The sequence below is a fragment of the Pan troglodytes genome, chromosome 12 (genome assembly GCF_028858775.2).
Source record: "Pan troglodytes isolate AG18354 chromosome 12, NHGRI_mPanTro3-v2.0_pri, whole genome shotgun sequence".
Lineage (NCBI taxonomy): Eukaryota > Metazoa > Chordata > Mammalia > Primates > Hominidae > Pan > Pan troglodytes.
Genome location: NC_072410.2, coordinates 67,245,684 through 67,265,148, shown reverse-complemented (window position 1 = coordinate 67,265,148; position 19,465 = coordinate 67,245,684). Strand labels below are relative to the sequence as shown.

The following is a 19,465-nucleotide window of genomic DNA, read 5'->3' as shown; positions in this document are numbered from 1 at the left end:
ATATATAAAATGTCTGACCTATTTCTGAAGACAATTTAAAGTATTGGTTGGTGCGAAAGTAACTGCGTTCAAGACTACAGTGACCTATGAGCTACGACCATGCCACTGCACTCCAGCATGGGCGACAATATCAGACTCTGTCTCAAAAAATTAAAAAATATAGCATAGTGACACACATGTGTAGTCCCAGCTACTTAGGAGGCTGAGGCGGAAGGATTGCTTGAGCCCAGAAGGTCTTAGCTACAGTGAGCTGAGACTTAGGCAACAAAGACAGACCTTGTTTCAATCAATCAATAAAAAGTGTAAACACATAAAAACATAATTTATAAACACATAAGGAAAAAAAAAATCCAGGTGGGGCAGAGGTTGCAGTAAGCCGAGATTGTACCACTGCACTCCAGCCTGGGTGACAGAGCAAAACTCCATCTCAAAAAAGAAAAAAAAATCCAGAAGTGTATACATATTCAGGTGATAACAGTGCTAATTTCCTGGCACTAGAACTATGTCTATATTATCTATTTTTTTCTAATTTTCTACATTACAACAATATTGCTTCTATATGAACTTGCTTAAATATACATATTTAATTATATAATTATATATTAAATATTATATATAAATTATATATATATATATATATTTTTTTTTTAAAGACAGAGTCTCGCTCTGTCACCCAGGCTGGAGTGCAGTGGTGTGATCTCCGCTTACTGTAACTTCTACCTCTCTGGTTCAAGCAATTCGTGTGCCTCAGCCTCCCAAGTTGCTGGGATTACAGGCACGCACCACCACACCTGGCTAATTTTTGTATTTTTAGTACAGGCAGGGTTTCACCATGTTGGCCAGGCTGGTTTGGAACTCCAGACCTCCAGTGATCCACCCATCTTGGCCTCCCAAAGTGCTGGGATTACAGGCGTGAGCTACTGCGCCTGGCTAAACTTGCTTAAAAGAAAGGTGATTCAGGGTTGGTTGCACAACAAGCAACAAATCTGCTCTGAAGCAATGCATCCTTGACTTGAATACAAAGAATTGGCACAGATAAAGTCCCCCCCAAAAAATGAGTTCACAATTAAAACACACACATATCACTGCCACCCCCGCCACTGCCACTACTACTATCGCCACCACTACCAAAAGAAACAGCAAGCAGAAAACAAAGGACAGATCCAGATCTGTACATATTTCAGATTTCTGAATAATCAGATATGAAATCTAAAACGGAAAAATTTTAAATATCTGAAGAAAAGAAAATGATTAATGAGCAAAATGAAAAGGTAATGTAAAAAGAACCAAATCTTCCAGAAATGAAAGATATAATCAGTGGGTTAAACAGAAGATTTGACACAAATATGGAGTGAATTAGTAAATTAGAGAGTTCTGAAAACAAGACTCAGAATGCAGCACAAGCTTAATAAATAAAAGTTTAATAAGCAAGAAATAGAGTAAGAAAGTCTAACATATATCAATAAAAATATTTGAAAGATACCAGATTAGAGCAAATATTAGAAGAATAAATACTAAAAGTAGCTTTGAAAGAAAAAAGACAGTCTAGCCAGGCGCGGTGGCTCACGCCTGTAATCTCAGCACTTTGGAAGGCTGAGGCGCGTGGATCATCTGAGGTCAGGAGTTCGAGACAAGCCTGGCCAACATGGTGAAACCACACCTCTCATAAAAATACAAAAATTAGCCGGGCCTGGTGGCACGTGCCTGTAGTCTCAGCTACTCAGGGGCCTGAGGCAGGAGAATCCCTTGAATCCGGGAGGCAGAGGCTGCAGTGAGCCGAAATTGCACCATTGCACTCCAGCCTAGGTAACAGAGTGAAACTCCGTCTCAAAAAAAAAAAAAAAAAAAAAAAGACAGCTTAAGTAACAAAAATTAGAGAGCTAACTTCTCCAGAGCAAAAAGAATCCAGAGAGGCCAGGCATGGTGGCTCACACCTGTAATCCCAGCACTTTGGGAGGCCAAGGCAGGCGGATTACCTGAGGTCAGGAGTTCAAGACCAGCCTGACCAATATGATGAAACCTGTCTCTACTAAAAATACAAAAATTAGCCGGGCGTGGTGGCATGCGCCTGTAATTCCAGCTACTCAGGAGGCTGAGACAGGAGAATCACTTGAACCCAGGAGCCAGAGGTTGCAGTGAGTCAAGATCATGCCACTGCCCTCCAGCCTGGGCAACAAGAGCAAAACTCCGTCTCAAAAAAAAAAAAATCCAGAGACAGAAGAATTAAGTGTGCAAAGCACTGACAGAAAAATAATTGTCAACCTAAAACTGCATACTTAAAAGTATTTCATCCTAGTGCAATCACTCACGCCCATAATCCCAACACTTTGGGAGGCTGAGGTAAGAGGACTGCTTGAGCCCAGACGTTCAAGACCAGCCTGGGCAACATAGTGAGACTCTGTCTCTTTTTTATTTTATTTTATTTTTTGTAGATTGTATTTTATTTTATTTTATTTTTTGTAGATGGAGGTTTGCTCTTGCTGCCAAGGCTGGAGTGCAACAGCATGATCTCGGCTCACTGCAAACCCTGCTTCCTGGGTTCAAGTGATTCTCATGCCTCAGCCTCCTGAGTAGCTGAGATTATAGGTGCCCACCACCAAGGCTGGCTAATTTTTATATTTTTAGTAGAGACAAGGTTTCACCATGTTGGCCAGGCTGGTCTCGAACTCCTGACCTCAAGTGATCCGCCCACCTCGGCCTCCCAAAGTGCTGGGATTACAGGTGTGAGCCACCGTACCCAGCCTTCTGTCTCTATTTAAAAACTAAAACAAACAAAGAACTATCTTCCAAAAACAAGAGTGAAATAAAGGCATTTTCAGACAAATATTCTCAAAGAAAAACATGCAGCTTGAGCTAAAGAAAAAGGGCTGGGCGCACGGCTCATGCCTACAATCCTAGCATTTTGGGAGGCCGAGGCGGGTGGATCACAGGAGGTCAGGAGTTCGAGACCAGCCTGGCCAACATGGCGAAACCCAGTCTCTACTAAAAATACAAAAAAATTAGCCGGGTGTGGTAGTGGGCACCTGTAATCCCTGCTACTCGGGCAGCTGAGGCAGGAGAATTGCTGGAACCCAGGAGGCGGAAGTTGCAGTGAGCTGAGCTCGTGCCACTGCATTCCAGCCAGGGCAACAGATTGAGATTCCATCTCAAAAAAAAAAAAAAAAAGAAACATTGGTTTTATTTATTTAATAGTACTTCTCAATATTTAATTTGTAGGGTAAAGAAAAAAACCCAAAAATACAAGACAAGAAAAGCTTAAAAGTCATAAAAGAGAATGACTAGAATTAAAACATTCTAAAGTCATAGCACTATTCCATAAAAGGGTAAAGATACTCATTAATTTTGGCCTTTCCTATGTTTAGGTATAAAATGTATAATTTTGAAAGTCACCTCTGAAAAAACAGGAAGAGTGAAAAAATTTTAAACCAGGAGAAAAGAAAAACATGTAGAAACAATTACTGATAGGCCAGGCATGGGGGCTCATGCCTGTAATCCCAGCACTTTGGGAGGCTGAGGGGGGCAGATCACTTGTGGTCAGGAGTTTGAGACCAGCCTAGCCAACATGGTGAAACCCTGTCTCTACTGAAAACATAAAAATTAGCTGGACACGGTGGTGCACACCTATAGTCCCAGCTACTCAGGAGTCTGAGGCAGGAGAATCGCTTGAACCCAGGAGGCAGAGGTTGCAGTGAGATGAGATTGCGCCACTGCACTCCAGCCTGGGTGACAGTGAGGCTCCATTTCAAAAAAAAAAAAAAAGAAAAAGAAAAAAGAAAAAAAAATTGGAAAAGAGACAATTACTGATAAATAATCAAATTCTTCAGGAAGATTTAACAATTTTAAATTTATTTGCACCTAATAACAGGTTCAAAGTCTATAAAACAAAATTTGATAAATTCATCATCATATGGGATATTTCAACTCCTCTTTCTCAATAACTAATCACTCAAAAGACAAATCAACAAGGCTGTAAAAGAATGGAACAATACAATTAACAAACAAGGTTGCTCTCACTCTGCGCCCAAACAATTGGAGAATACATACTTTTTCAAGCACACATAGAACTTTAAAGAAAACTGACAACGACATACTAGGCCAAGCTAAGTAATTCTTAACAAATATCAAAGAATCAGTATTATACAAACCACATTCTTTGACCAAAAATCAAAAGCAAAAAGGTTACTTGAAAAATACCATGTTCAAAAATTTAAAAGCATACTTCTAAGTAACTCGTAAGTGAAATAAATCATAGCAGAAATTAGAAAATGCATAGAAATAATCATCTTTTAAAATACGCCATACCAAAATTTATGCAATGTAGATATAGCAATTTTGAGAGGTATATTGAAAGCCTCAACAATGTTCATATTTAAAAACTAAAATATGCATCCAATTCAGGTTTTTTTTAAAAAAAAATAGAAGTACACTTTTCAAAGGCATAATTCAAGAAGTCTAACAACAAAATGTTACACTATGCAAGTTCTCAGGAAACTGGGACCTGATTTTTAAAACATAAAATACAATAGTCATTTGTAACATTAGAAAATTATTAAATGCTTGCTTAAGCCTTTAACATTCATAAAAAATAAACTATCTTATTTACTACTCTAACTCTAGCAAATAGATCAGAACCTAGCATATAATAAGCGTTTAAATATTTGTGAGATGACTGATACTAAATAATACAAAAATGTAAGTAGTTATTAAAACCCCAGATTTTTAAAAAGAGCACTTACCTGGTAATAAAATTTTATCTGTCTCACCAAAATGGATAGATTGTGCATTCTAAGTGAGGCATCATTATTGACTTTTTTATTTACTCTCTGACTCTCCAATTTAGGATTACTGTAAGAAATATAAAAATACTTTAAAATTACATAAAATACTACTATCAATGTATATATAATTAAAATTAATCATATAATACTTTTTTATTTAAATAAATTGTGTGCTCATCTGCATTAACAGAGATGGTCCAAAAGGGCAGATTATTACTTTGACATGTATTCCGTGCTTCTAATTAATACAAATGCAACTGATTTCCCAAAGCAAGAACAAAATTAATTTCAAACCTAAGTCAGATGTTGCCTTTCATTGTCATGTTGCCACTCCACATTCCTGGGATGAATAACTTACTATTTCCTTTGAATATATAGTTCTATCACACAAAATAAATCCATTTAAAATATGGGCTAATAATAACCAATAAATGTTATTTCTCCTCACTGGGTAACAGGGATTATATTTGAACAGGCAATGTCCCAGAGAAATTCAAGGTTAAAGTGGATGACACAGGTTAGTACTTTTATCTTGGGTAAAATTGTAGATTCAATGAAAGCAAAGGGCTCAATAATCCTGAGGCAGCAGAAACTGCAGAAGAAAAATAGTCAAGTCAACCATGGTTTAGAATGGGAAATTGCGGCACCTCCACACAAGGATGCAGGAAAGTCAAGAAATTGACACCCATCCAACAGGAAATAGAAACTGAATAGAAACGCCTCATTCTTTAATCTGTTCCCTTTCTACACAGTCCATTGCATTCCTAATGCCTTCAGTTCCTTCCCTAAACAGATTAGAATCTATGGTGCTTTATTTCCATAATTCTCAAACTTTTAGGTCTCAAGACCCCTTTGTAATCTTAATTGATGACTCCAAACAATTTTTGATGTTGTGGGCTATCTTTAATTAATACTTAGTGTGTTAGAAATAAAGACTGAGGTAGGGCACGGTGACTCACGCCTACAATCCCAGCAGTTTGGGAGGCCCAGGCTGGTGGATCACCTGAGGTCAGGAGTTCAAGACCAGCCTGGCCAACATGGTGAAACCCCATCTGTATTAAAAATACAAAAATTAGCCAGGTGTGGTGGCATGCAACTGTAGTCGCAGCTACTTGGGAGGCTGAGGCAGGAAAATCACTTGAACCCAGGAGGCAGAGGTTGCAGTGAGCCAGGATCGCACCACTGCACTCCAGCCTGGGCTACAGAGCGAGACTCAAAAAAAAAAAAAAAAGAAATAAAGATAGAACATTTCAAAGTTATTTATGTATCAACTCACTTTAACAAAATAATAAACCCATTACAGGCTAACAAAAACCAAACAAAAACAACTTAGAAAACTGAGTGGTAACGTTTTACTATTTTTGTGTATCTCTTTAATGCGTGGTTTAACTTTTAAAAAACAGATTCTTATCTTTGCTTTTGCATTGAATCCATTGCTTATTATTTGGGTTCAAGTATATTAAGACATTTCACCCTCACACGTAGTTAGAAGTGGGAAGACCCTATGGATCCCCAAAAGGATCCTCCATCCATACTCTGAGAACCACTGCTTCAACTATTTGCTTGCCACCACTCCCAATATCTTGATTCTTTTGTCCCTTGACCACATTCTTAATCCCCAACCTTGGATCAATTCAACCACTTACGCTGAGATTACTCAAGGGACTAGTTGAGAAAATAATACAATCAAACTGAGCTATTAATAAAATATGAAGGGGAAGCTATTACAAAAAGGAGGAAGATACCCTCTTGCCATAAAAAACTAGAAAACTGGACAAAGCATGAAAAAACTATTTTCAGACTTTGGACAGCAGGTAATGCAAAACTAGGTTCTCTCTAGTAAGGCAGTGAGGTGCTTTCCAGAATGAGGTACAGAAAAATGGGTAGCCCAAGTCTTGCTGAACTTGAGGAGACAAAGCTGGAGTTCATGGATGCTAAACTGACACATTCAGAAAAGAATACCAAAGAAAAGGGAGCTACACTAACCAAGGGCTCCAAAAATCTGCCTTTAAGATTTTGGCTTTGGCTTCACACAGGCATGAATGTAGTGGCTCATGCCTGTAATCCCAGGACTTTGGGAAGCTAAAACGGGAGGAATGCCTGAGGCCAGGTATTCAAGACCAGCCTGGGCAATATGGTGGGAGCCTGTCTTGAAAACAAAGCAAAACAAAAAACCAAGAAAATTTTGGCTAAATACTAAATTGTGCATGTATAACCTAAAACTCCACAAGGCTAAGCAAAGATCAAATACAAGAAAGCTGTAAGCTAAACAATTCTCAGAGCTCACAATGTAAAGAGAGAAATTTGAGTTCTGACAAGTAGAGTGGAGTAGACTTAATGAACATCCAGAACATACAGCAGAGACCGCAGAAGAGTCATGTCTTAGAAGGAGGACTAAATCAGCAGCTGAGTAAAAGCTATTCAAGAACCCCACCCCCAACAAAACAAGTCTTGAAAGGATCATGCTGATTGCAAGTAACTTGACAACCTGCCAAAACAAAGTTTGTCACTCTAAAAGGACAAGGTCCAGACACTCCAAAATATAATCATTACAATGTCCAGCATAAAATAAAAAAATTAATAGACACAAAAGATCAGGAAAATGTGATCTATAACCAGGAAAGAAAATGGAAACAGTCAACAGAAACAGACCCAGAAATGAAAAAGATCATGGAAATAACAGACAAGGACTTTCTACTAAAGGATTTAAAGAAAGACATGAACGTTAAATAGGAAGAAATGTAAATTATGTTTTGAAAAACTCAAATGGGACTTCTAAAGTTGCAAAATACAACTATTTGAAATGAAAAATTCACCGCACGAGCTTAACAATGGATTAGAAACTGTATAGCAAACGATTAGTGAACTTGAAGACATTACAATAAAAACAGTCCAAAGAAGCATGGAGAAGAGGGGAGAAAAAGCTGAAATGAATGAACAGAGACTAAATGATCTATGGGGCAATATTAAACACATATTACTACATAGTCCCATCTTAAGAATCCATTCATGTTTCCCTTCTTGTCCCAATAATGAATGGATGTTCTTTACAGGAAATAGATTCAGTTCAGAATCGCACTTGGCATGTGGTAGTCTGAACTGCAATCTTTAATCTCTTTCAGGCTGGAGGTTTCTCAGCCTTTTGTTGATGTACATGAACTAGACACTTTAGAAGGGTTACAGGCCCCATATTGCATAGAATGATTTTCAGTTGGGTTTGTCTGATAAGACTGTGTTGACTCATAATTAAGTTTAGGATATATATCCTTAACAGGAAAAACACAGAACAGATGCTGTGTTCTTCTCAATGCATCCTATTAATATATGGGCCTGGCTTGTTTCTGTGTTCTCCTTTATGTTTCACTGGTCTACCTACATATTCCCATGTCAACAGCATCACCTTAACAACTACAGTTATTTACATCTTGATGTGTAGTAGGGCAAGACGCCCTGACTAAATTGTTTTTTTCAAATTTATCTTAACCATTCATGGTCCTTGATGATTTTTAGGATTAGTTTGTCATATTCTGCATAAGCAAAAAACAAAACCTATTAAGATTTTGACTGAAATTGCACTCAATCTACAAATTTATTAAGAAAAAACTGACAGCTCTATAGCATTGAGTCTTCCCACTGATAAGCATGGTGTATCTCTCTACATTCATTCAGCTCTTCTTCAAAACCATTTTATAATCTTCTCCAGGAAGGCCTTTTATTAGATTTATTCCTAGATGCTTACAGTTTTTGCCATTAAAGTTAATGTAATATTTTTAAAATGTATTTGCTGATAGGTTAATGCTGATATGTGAATGCTATCATTTTTTGTTTACTGTTCTTATCTTTAGCAACCATGCTAACCTTTCTTATTCTAACAGGTTGTCTACTGGTGCTCTTGAAGGTCCTCTTGAATTTAATTTGTAGCTTTTCCATACTGATAATCAATTGTGCCAACACCATTTACTAACGAGCTTACATTTCTCACTGATCTCAGATTCCCACATTAAGTGTAGGTCTCCTTTTGGAGTCTATTCTGTCCCACTAAGCCATTTGTCTATTTCTGTGTCATTAAAACCTTGTTTTACTATAGCTTATTACTATAGCTTTATTATGATCTCAATTCTACTAAGACAAGCCCCTTTCCTTTGTTGTTGTTTTTTTTCTATACCGTCTTCATTAATCGAACATAGTGATCTTTTCTATCATTTTAGGATATTTATAAAGTTCTACGAAAAACCTTGTTGGGATTTACTGACATTAGTAATATTAATTTGATTAAAAACTGGCATTTCATTTCCATCGGTAAAATTTTAAAATCTCCCCACAGAACTCCTACATATTTAAGGTTTTTTTTCTTACTTGGGTAAGAAAGTTTTTGTTGCTTTGTGAAATGGATTTTTTTTTCTCTTACATTGTCTATTGGTGCTATTGTGTAACAGGAATATAGAGTTTTGATTTTGGTTTTTTGGTTTTTTTTTTTTTTTTTTTTTTTGCGACAGAGTCCCAGTCTGCCAGGCTGGAGTACAGTGGCACGATCTCAGCTCACTGCAACCTCTGCCTCCAGGGTTCAGGTGATTCTCATGTCTCAGCCTCCTGAGTAGCTGGGACTACAGGCATGTGCCACCACGCCCGGCTAAGTTTTTTTGTATTTTTAGTAGTGACGGGGTTTCACTATATTGGCCAGAATGATCTCAGCCTCTTGACCTCAAGTGATCCACCTACCTCAGCCTCCCAAAGTGCTGGGATTACAGGCATGAGCCACGATGCCCAGCCAAAACTATAGAGTTTTTGAATGGTGAATTTCTAATTAACCACCTTTCAAAACTTAGTTTACTCGGTTCATGTTCTTGGGTTTTCTAGGTTAAAAAAAAAAATCACACCATCAGTAAAGGACAGTTTATTTCCACCTTTTCAATCTTGCATTACATTTCTATTTCTTTACTTGCTGCATTAACAAATAGAAATGGAGACAACAGATATCCTTCTCTTGCTGTTCTCTAATAGAACTGCATTTAATGTTTCACCATTAATGCATGATGTCTGCTGTAATTTTCTGATAGATACCATCTATGAGACATTCCCTTCCATTTCTATTCAATGTCTGAATGGGTGCTGAACTTTACCCAGTATTCTTTATTTCTTATTTTTTTTATTTTTTTGAAGGCAGTCTCCCTCTGTCACCCAGGCTGAGGTGCAATGCTATGATCATAGCTCACTGCAGCCTTTAACTTGTGAGCTCAAAAAATCCTTCTCAGTCTCTCAAGTAGTTGGAACTACAGATGTGCACTACCACACCCAGCTAACTTAAAAAAAAATGTTCTCATTGTTCAATTCCCACCTGTGAGTGAGAACATGCGGTGTTTGGTTTTTTGTCCTTGCGAGAGTTTGCTGAGAATGATGGTTTCCAGCTTCATCCACGTCCCTACAAAGGACATGAACTCATCATCATTTTTTTATGGCCGCATAGTATTCCATGGTGTATATGTGCCACATTTTCTTAATCCAGTCTATCATTGTTGGACATTTGGGTTTGTTCCAAGTCTTTGCTATTGTGAATAGTGCTGTAATAAACATACGTTTGCATGTGTCTTTATAGCAGCATGATTTATAATCCTTTGGATATATACCCAGTAATGGGATAGCTGGGTCAAATGGTATTTCTAGTTCTAGATCCCTGAGGAATCGCCACACTGACTTCCACCATGGTTGAACTAGTCTACAGTCCCACCAACAGTGTAAAAGTGTTCCTATTTCTCCACATCCTCTCCAGCACCTGTTGTTTCTTGACTTTGAGAACACATGGACACAGGAAGGGGAACATCACACACTGGGGACTGTTGTGGGGTGGGGGGAGGGGGGAGGGATAGCATTAGGAGATATACCTAATGCTAAATGACGAGTTAATGGGTGCAGCACACCAACATGGCACATGTATACATATGTAACAAACCTGCATGTTGGGCATATGTACCCTAAAACTTAAAGTATAATAATAATAATAAAAAAAAGAAAAAAAAGTTTTTGTTTTTGTTTTGTTTTTTTTTGAGATGGAGTCTCACTCTGTTGCCCAGGCTGGAGTGCAATGGCACAACCTCCACTCACTGCAACCTCCACCTTCCGGGTTCAAGTGATTCTCCTGCCTTAGCCTCCCGAGTAGCTGGGATTACAGGTGCACGCCACCACACCTGGCTGATTTTTGTATTTTTAGTAGAGATGGGTTTTCACCATGTTGGCCAGGCTGGTCTCAAACTCCTGACCTCAAGTGATCTGCCTGCCTCAGCCTCCCAAAATGCTGGGATCACAGGCGTGAGCCACCGTGCCCTGCCTAAAAAATGTTTTATAGATGAGATCTCTCACTATGTTGCTCAGGCTTGCCTCAAACTCCTGGCCTCAAGTGATCCTCCTGCCTCAGCCTTCTAGCTAGCAAGGATTTCAGGCACAAGCCACAGCACACCTGGCATATCCAATTTTTCCTACATCTACTCCCATCTGATCCTTCTCCATTAATATGTTAATGTAGTGAGTTACACTGTTACATCATCCTCAAAGTCCTAGACTATATACTCTCTCAGCTCCACTCTATGGTATAACTATTCCCTTTTATTGGTATATAACTCTGTCACAGGTCTTCCAATACTTGGTCTTTTTGACTCCCACTTTCTCACTAGATTCTAAGTTCCTTGACAAGAGGGACCATATCTTCTTATTCATGTTTTTATTTCTAAAAATTACCATATTTCCTAACACAAATATTGTCTGAATAAATAAAAATAAGAATAAAAAAAGACTAAGCATAGTGTTTTTTAAACCATTGCTTTCTATCGAAAGTTACGAGCTGACAACCTCCAAGCTAACAACTCAGCTGGCAGCCTGGAATAGGTACTTTCATTAAGCTGTGTCTCAAAAATCAGTTGAATAATAGAGTCCTAAACTACAATTTGAGATCTGCAGAACAAGGAAGACTATTAGTAAGGCAAGCTAAATCTGACCTGTGACTGATTTATGCTTATTGCAAGAAAATAGTGAAAAACTCAGAATAGCCCAAGGCAAATGAGAGTTTAAATGGAAAAGTGAGTCTCTCAAATAAAAGCATCAACTAGAACTAGTTACTTATAAAAACAAGGAGACTATATTGTAGAAGTCAGATCACATGTCATGGTAAACAAAGACAAACAGCAGCATGATCAAGAAGTCATAGTAAAACTGAAGGAAAAACCCTGTTTTATTTAGGCAATCCATTCTGGTATTTTTTTTTTTCTTTTTTCTTGTCTGGTATCTTTTTTAGTCAGTAAGTTAAACAAATACTCACTGAGTACCTACTGTACTGGCCACATTACTTAATGCATAAAAGCTTGGGCTAGTCAAGCTATCATTGTGGAGAAAAGTATATTTGTAATTGGGAGAACAGAGTAAGAACAACACCAGTAACAAAAATTTTAGGTATATTTACAGTTACATAAATTTCATTTGTAAACATTTTCAGTAAATACCTTTCCTCTCTACCCTTCTTCTACCTTTTATTTCTATTTTCTTTATTCTACATTTGAATCCCTTACATACCTCTCATCTATGACTGTCTCCTATTCACACACTGACCACATTTAGACCTAGAAACACTTTAGAGATACCTGGTTTCACCATAAATCAGAAAGCCAAAGTTCAAACTAGTAATCTGCCTAGGATCCTAGAGCTCTTTTACTCTTTTAGTTTTTCCTTTTATAGGATCATTCAAGAAAACAAAGAAAAGTCTGACTTAAAAAAAAAGGTTTCACCTGGGTGCGGTGGCTCACACCTGTAATCCCAGCACTTTGGGAGGCTGAGGCGGGCAGATCACGAGGTCTGGAGATCGAGACCATCCTGGCTAACAAGGTGAAACCTTATCTCTACTAAAAATACAAAAAATTAGCCGGGCGTGGTGGCAGGCGCCTGTAGTCCTAGCTACTCGGGAGGCTGAGGCAGGAGAATGGCATGAACCCGGGAGGCAGAGTTTGCAGTGAGCCGAGATCACGCCACTGCACTGTAGCCTGGGCAATGGAGCAAGACTCCATCTCAAAAAAAAAAAAAAAAAAAAAGGTTTCGGCAATGTTTTTTCTAAAACCTGAGTGTACATCATATATCACTGTTTTACTGTATTATTTGAGCATATTCCCAATTCTGTTTTCACATGAGTAATCAAACTAAAGATGATTAACTTCCTTCCCTCCTCCAGTTCACTGTGGTGATATTTTATTATGAACCTGGATATTTAAATCAAACAATAGGTACCTAAGAAAAAAAAATTTTTTTTGAGATGGAGTCTCGCCTCTGTCACCCAGGCTGGAGCGCTGTGGCATGATCTCAGCTCAATGCAACCGCTCGCTGCCTGCTGGGTTCATGCAATTCTCCTGCCTCAGCCTCCCAAGTAGCTGGGATTACAGGCACCCACCACCACACCTGACTAATTTTTGTATTTTTAGGAGAGACGGGGTTTCACCATGTAGACCAGGCTGGTCTCGAACTCCTGGCCTCAAGTGATCCTCCCACTTTGGCCTCCCAAAGTGCTGTGATAACAAGCGTAAGCCACCGTGTCCAACCTAAGAAAAATTTAATATTAGAACTAAAAATATATATAAATTTAAAAACTGTATTATTTGTAGTGCAAGCTCATTACTACATGACAATATACAATTTGGATTATACTAATTTGGATTATCCAAATGCATAATTTGGATTATATTATACTTTGGATGCATAATATTCTAATGAACATATGGTAATATCATTATTTTAATACATTTTATAATGTAAATGCTATCTTTGTCCCTGACAGAGTTGTTGTCATTTCCTTTAAAGTGATTTTTTTCAAAAAAAGTGTTAATGCTTCATCTTAAATTTTGTGTCCAATATTCCTCACATGATATCTTGAAATGTATTCAGTTGTCAGGAAATTCTACAGTCGCTGCATACAGCTCTTTCAAGAATTAGCAAGTTTTCAGAATTTAGAATTTTGGTTTAATCAAAATCTTTTAAGAATTTTTTGTAAAAAAAATTAATGTTTTATATTAAGTTTTTTTAGACTTTGCAAAAGACTGCTTTTAACAATTAAAATAATTCTGGGTATAAAAGGAAGGAATTATATAGTTATATACTAATGATATCAGATGAAATTTTAGAAATCTGAAGAAAAATGAAAAATAAAATTTAAATATTTGAGAGAAAAGTACTTCAACACCTAAAATTAACCTCACAATCAAAAGGGATCTTAAAGATAGGTGAATGAAAATTTTTTGTATCCCTTCACAAAACTGTGCTGCTTTGTGTCTACAAATCTATGAAATAAGTACGTGGGCTGTGAAGGGATTTCTATGCTCTGATTTGACTCTAGGAAAGCCAATAGAATAGCGGAGTTCTTGAACAGGCTAATACCTAAGCACTCCAAACCTCTATCTGTAACTTCTGTTCTACATTGTACCTACTCAAGAGTTATTTTAGTATGAAAACAGAACTGAAAAGTTCCTATTTCTTTATAATCATCAGATATTATATCATTATCGATTACTATAAACTATCTGTACTTAGAGCCCAGGATAACCATTAAGCACTCTCGGCATGGATCTAGAAAGCAATAAACTTCCCATTATAAGGCTTGAGTTTCCCATTTGATGCATGCCCAGTTTGAGTAAGGGCCATACTGACATATGTTAGGATCACGGAAAACAGGCCCTTTCACCCTAAGGATGTGATCTCTTTACGTGAGAGGGACTGCCCTCAGGTGAAACTACCAGAAAAGTCCTAAGCTCCTGGGCTGGCAACGATGGCTCACGCCTGTAATCCCAGCACTTTGGAAGGCCAAAGCAAGAGTATTGTGTAAGCCCAGGAGTTCAAGACTACCCTGGGCAACACAGTGAAACCTCATCTCCACAAAAAAATTTAAAAATGAGGCAGGAAGACTGCTTGAGCCCAGGAGTTTGAGGCTGCAGTGGACTGTGATTATACCATCGCACTCCCACCTGGGTGACAGAGCAAGACCCTGCCTAACAAAAAAAAAAAAAAAAAGAAAGAAAAGTCCTAAGCTCCACCTCCATGAAAAATGGTTGACTCTTTAAGGGTAATTTATGTAAAATTATGCAAATCAAGAGAATTAGTAGCTTCAGGAAAAATAATACCTGGCTTTGCAGTAAATATTATATAGTTATAATAATGTAAATACTGATGACTGATTTAACTAAACCTGTGTTAACTATATTAGAAAGATAGGGTAAGAAGAAATACAGGAGCATAAAAAAGATAAAATCTTATCTACCACTATCAGGAAGTCATAGACAATGTCTAAAAGGAATAAATCAAGAAATACCAGAATAGACACATTATCCCTATATATGGGCTAAATAACAGAAGAAATTGCTTTAAAAAAAGTTTAAAAAGTTGTCACTCTGGGCCGGGCACAGAGGCTCATGCCTGGGAGGTCAAGGCGGGTGGATCATGAGGTCAGGAGTTCAAGACCAGCCTGGCCAAGATGGTGAAACTCCCGTCTCTACTAAAAATTAAAAAAAAAATTAGCTGGGCGTGGTGGTAGGTGCCTGTAATCCCAGTTATTCAGGAGGCTGAGGCAGAGAATTGCTTGAGCTGGGAGGCGGAGGTTGCAGTGAGCTGACTCTGTCTCAAAAAAAAAAAAAAAAAAAAGTGGCACTCCAGAGAACTGAACTGAGATATGAGGAGAAATACAGCAGAGAATTTTTGTTTGTCACTGTGAACCTTTTGGTATTAATTAATTTTTTAAGCACGTAAAACATTTTTTAAGGACTTTTTATTGTTTCATGAAACCTATTTCATTTACCTGAGGGAAAAATATTAATAATTGTGTTGGATTGTTACTTAGCTGAAGCACATTTGATAAAGCTATCTCTGCATAGAATTCGATGTCAGGAATTCAGAGTCATAAGACATTTGTGAGACTAAGCATAAACCATAAGAAAAGAAAACAGCATTAAAAATTTCTTCTATATAAAGAATGCATCCTATATAAAGACAGAAAAAACACTCATTCCTGTGTGTGTGTTTTTATCAGCTTCCTCAGGTTGAATCCTGTATTCTATTACTTTTAATATAATAAAAATCACAATACAGTAATTTAAACAAACAGTATGGTATGACTCCAGAATGCTCTAAAAAGAAATGTAGTCTATTAAGTATGACTCACAGAATTCTCTAAAGAGAAAATGTAGTCTATTAAATATTCCAAATATTCTGCCTTTCATTTTAATACTTAAAATGCAAAACAAAAATTAATTCAGAATAATCACAATTAATGCAAAACAAAAATTAATTCAGAATAATCACAATTAATAAAGTTTTTATCAGGCTCTTTTTGAAAGCATACTATACCATTTTTTTCTAAAGAATGTATCTTTGGAAAGGCCGTTTTCTAAAATAAAAGATGAGCTACTGAACAATATACATGTGGCATGTCAAACGTGAGCAAGTACCTTTCCAATCACACACAGCTATTTCCAAGGCAACACAATTTCAAGTCAACCATCTTCTTTATAAGATGAAAACTAAAACAATGCTTTAGTGACAAATAGCCTAGCAATATGGCTCAAATCTGTCCAACCAGGAGTTAAATGCAACATGGCAGTAAAAGAGGGCCTCAAGCAATTTCACATTTATAAATGACCTACTTATGACAAGTTGCATTAATTTCAATTAAAATAATAAATGGACAGTAGTATTATCAACCACTGTATATGAAAATTTGTAAATCAGGAAAAAAGATGAAGTTAAAGTTAGCAATTTTGCAACACTAATACTCTGAGATTTTGTCCTTGTATGATCAAGGATTATATCTTTACTTATTCATTAACTAATATATATAAGAAACAGAAATCTGATAGTTTTAATGGCTCTATGCTCTTCTCCTCCAGAATGTAAACCTGTTGTATGTCCTCTTGGACCATCTGTTCTGTGTTGGTGCTTAACTGATAGTGGTTTTTGATCATGGCACTGTAATTTAAAACTATGGTTGTAGTGTGGTCTTTTAATAAATTTTTGAGATAATTTATAAAATAACATAACTATGTAATATTTGCATGTCACTATGATACATCTGAAATAACTAATTTATGTATCTAACTTTAAATGTGCATAAACCAGAATGTTTGCTTTATGAAAAATAATTAACTGGGTAAACAGCACCACCATTAAGGGTTATCCAAGTATCCAAGCAGTAAGGTATTTCAGGAAAATTAATGGCTTTTTTATTTTGCAGCACTGGTCTGAGGGTACATAGAAAATTAGTGGTTTTAAGGGAAAAAATGTATTGGCTAGGGGAGGTGGCTCATACCCATAATCCCAGCACTTTGGGAGGCTGAGGCCAGAGAATTGCTTCAGGCCAGGAGTTTGAGACCAGCCTGTACAACACAGCAAGACTCCTTGTCTACAAAAAAAAAATTTTAATTAGCTGGGGACAGTGGTGTGTGCCTGCAGTCCTAGCTACGCAGGAGGCTAAGACAGGAGGATCACTTGAGGCCAGGAGTCAGAAGCTTCAGTGAACTATGATCTCACCACTGCATTCCAGCCTGGATGACAGAGCAAGACTCTGTCTCCAAACAAAACAAAACATATATATATATATATATATATATGTGTGTGTGTGTGTGTATACATATATATATATTCCTTCAACTTAATTTCTCCCCCCATAAATTCAATTACTTTGCATGACAGCCAACAATAAATCTAATATTAATATAAGCTTTTACCTATCTACAGAATATTTTCACATATATTAACTATCTTGAACTTCACATTGACTGAACAGTCATTCTTGGAGAGGTACATGACATATAATTACCATACAGAGATTACAGACACAGCCTTTCATGTTTTTGTTCTCATAATTTTGGACACATTAAGTTACCTTTTCAAAAGTTGGAAAATCTATGACATTTTCTAGTTAGCCCAAGATTAAGCCAGCAGTAGGGCATGATATTCACTGATTTAACAAACAGAAGTAATGCTTTAATTTAAAAACTGCAAATGGACACAAAAATAATTAAAATCCAGTACTATACATATACTTTACTTTGGTTTCATCTAAACTTAATAAAATGGCTGAACCCACCCTTTATTTCTTAGAATAAGTCAACTTAGCCCTTCAAACATTAAGTTAGCAGTTTTTTAACTTTTGGTCTCAGAACTCCTTTTTACTCTTTAAAATTATTGCAGACTCCCAAAGAGCTTTTGTTTATGTGGGTTATATCTATCTATATTTACTATATTAAAATTTAAAATAAAGAATTTTTAAAAATATTAATTCACCTAAACGTAACAGTGTTTGTTAACATAAAGAACATTTTTATAACTTTTCAAAACTTAACATTTTAGTGGGAAATAACATTCTTTCACTTCTTTGCAAATCTCAGTATTTGGCTTAATAGAATACAGCTGTTTTCTTAAACTTGCTGCTGCATTCAGTGGTTGTGATACATTGTTTTGCTTTAAGTATAAGAAATATGACCGCACACAAGTATGTAATTAGAAAAAGGAAAATTATTTGATTGGCATATTCATACAATTATTGATATTCTTCTTTGATATTACCAAAATTCAGTAAGGGTTATTTCTTAAAGGTTAAGTGCAATATGGAATCTGAAACTCTATCAATGAACTTTTCTTTCTCTGTTTTACATTAAAATCCATTGGTCTATCTGGCACGTTCAATGGATCTTTTAACTATGTATGCATAACTTCTTAACATCGTGCATTGGTCATTTAGAAATTATTGGTTCTTTGAATTATACAGATCTTCCAAATGTCGGCACATTTTATTACTATAAAAAAAAAAAAAAACAAAACCGGCCAGGCATGGTGGCTCATGCCTGTAATCCCAGCACTTTGGGAGGCCAAGGCAGGCGGATCACAAGGTCAAGAGATTGAGACCATCCTGGCTAACATGGTGAAACCCCATCTCTACTAAAAATACAAAAAATTAGCCAGGCGTGGTGGTGGGCACCTGTAGTCCCAGTTACTAGGGAGGCTGAGGCAGGAGAATGGCGTGAACCCAGGAGGCAGAGCTTGCAGTGAGCCGAGATCACGCCACTGCACTCCAGCCTGGGCAACTGAGCAAGACTCCGTCTAAAAAAAAAAAACCACGTTCATTAATATCACCTCCAATCTCATCAGAAAAGTCTTTAAATATTGAGTAGCTGTCAAGCCCATGTTTTCTATAAATCAAATTTCATCATTGACAACAAATACAATCAGTTGTTTTCCCTGAAGTGACAGGCTCACTTTATTCATTTCTGAGGAACTGTCTGCCCAGTACTCAAGTATTAACAACCAGTTTGTCTGTCATTCTTTCAAGTAAAAATGGTGTTCCAAAAAACAGAGACTACTTCAACCTTGGAACTCAAAAACCATGAGTACTTTTTCTTGAGATAATCATCGCACTTTGTTATGCAAGAACATTATGTATGGTTCCCGTTTTGCCCACAGAATGTTAAAAAGATTCAAGGGTCAAGACCCAATAAAATAACTTTTATTGCTTCATCAAGGACATTTTTAAGTTAAACTGGGTTTATTTATTATACCTTACAAGTGTATAACGAGAAGAATACAATGATTGCCCATACAATTTGGTACAATTCCTTGATTCATACTAAAATGTCAGCAGTTTTACTTACCTTTGCTTTTGCATCATCAGTGCTTTA

General features: G+C 36.9%; 1 protein-coding gene across 24 annotated transcripts in view; it reads right to left on the bottom strand.

The window, feature by feature from the left end:
* CCDC88A (coiled-coil domain containing 88A) overlaps window positions 1–19,465 on the bottom strand; it is a 131,058-nt gene that overhangs the window by 95,067 nt on the left and 16,526 nt on the right. For all 24 annotated transcript variants that reach the window (XR_010149137.1, XM_009442476.5, XM_009442477.4 and 21 more), the window contains exon 3: window positions 4,737–4,845. Coding sequence is in view for 23 of the 24 variants with exons in the window: in XM_009442476.5 (XP_009440751.1) it covers window positions 4,737–4,845 (109 nt within the window). In the remaining variant the exon portion in view is untranslated. The remainder of the gene's footprint in view (window positions 1–4,736; window positions 4,846–19,465) is intronic.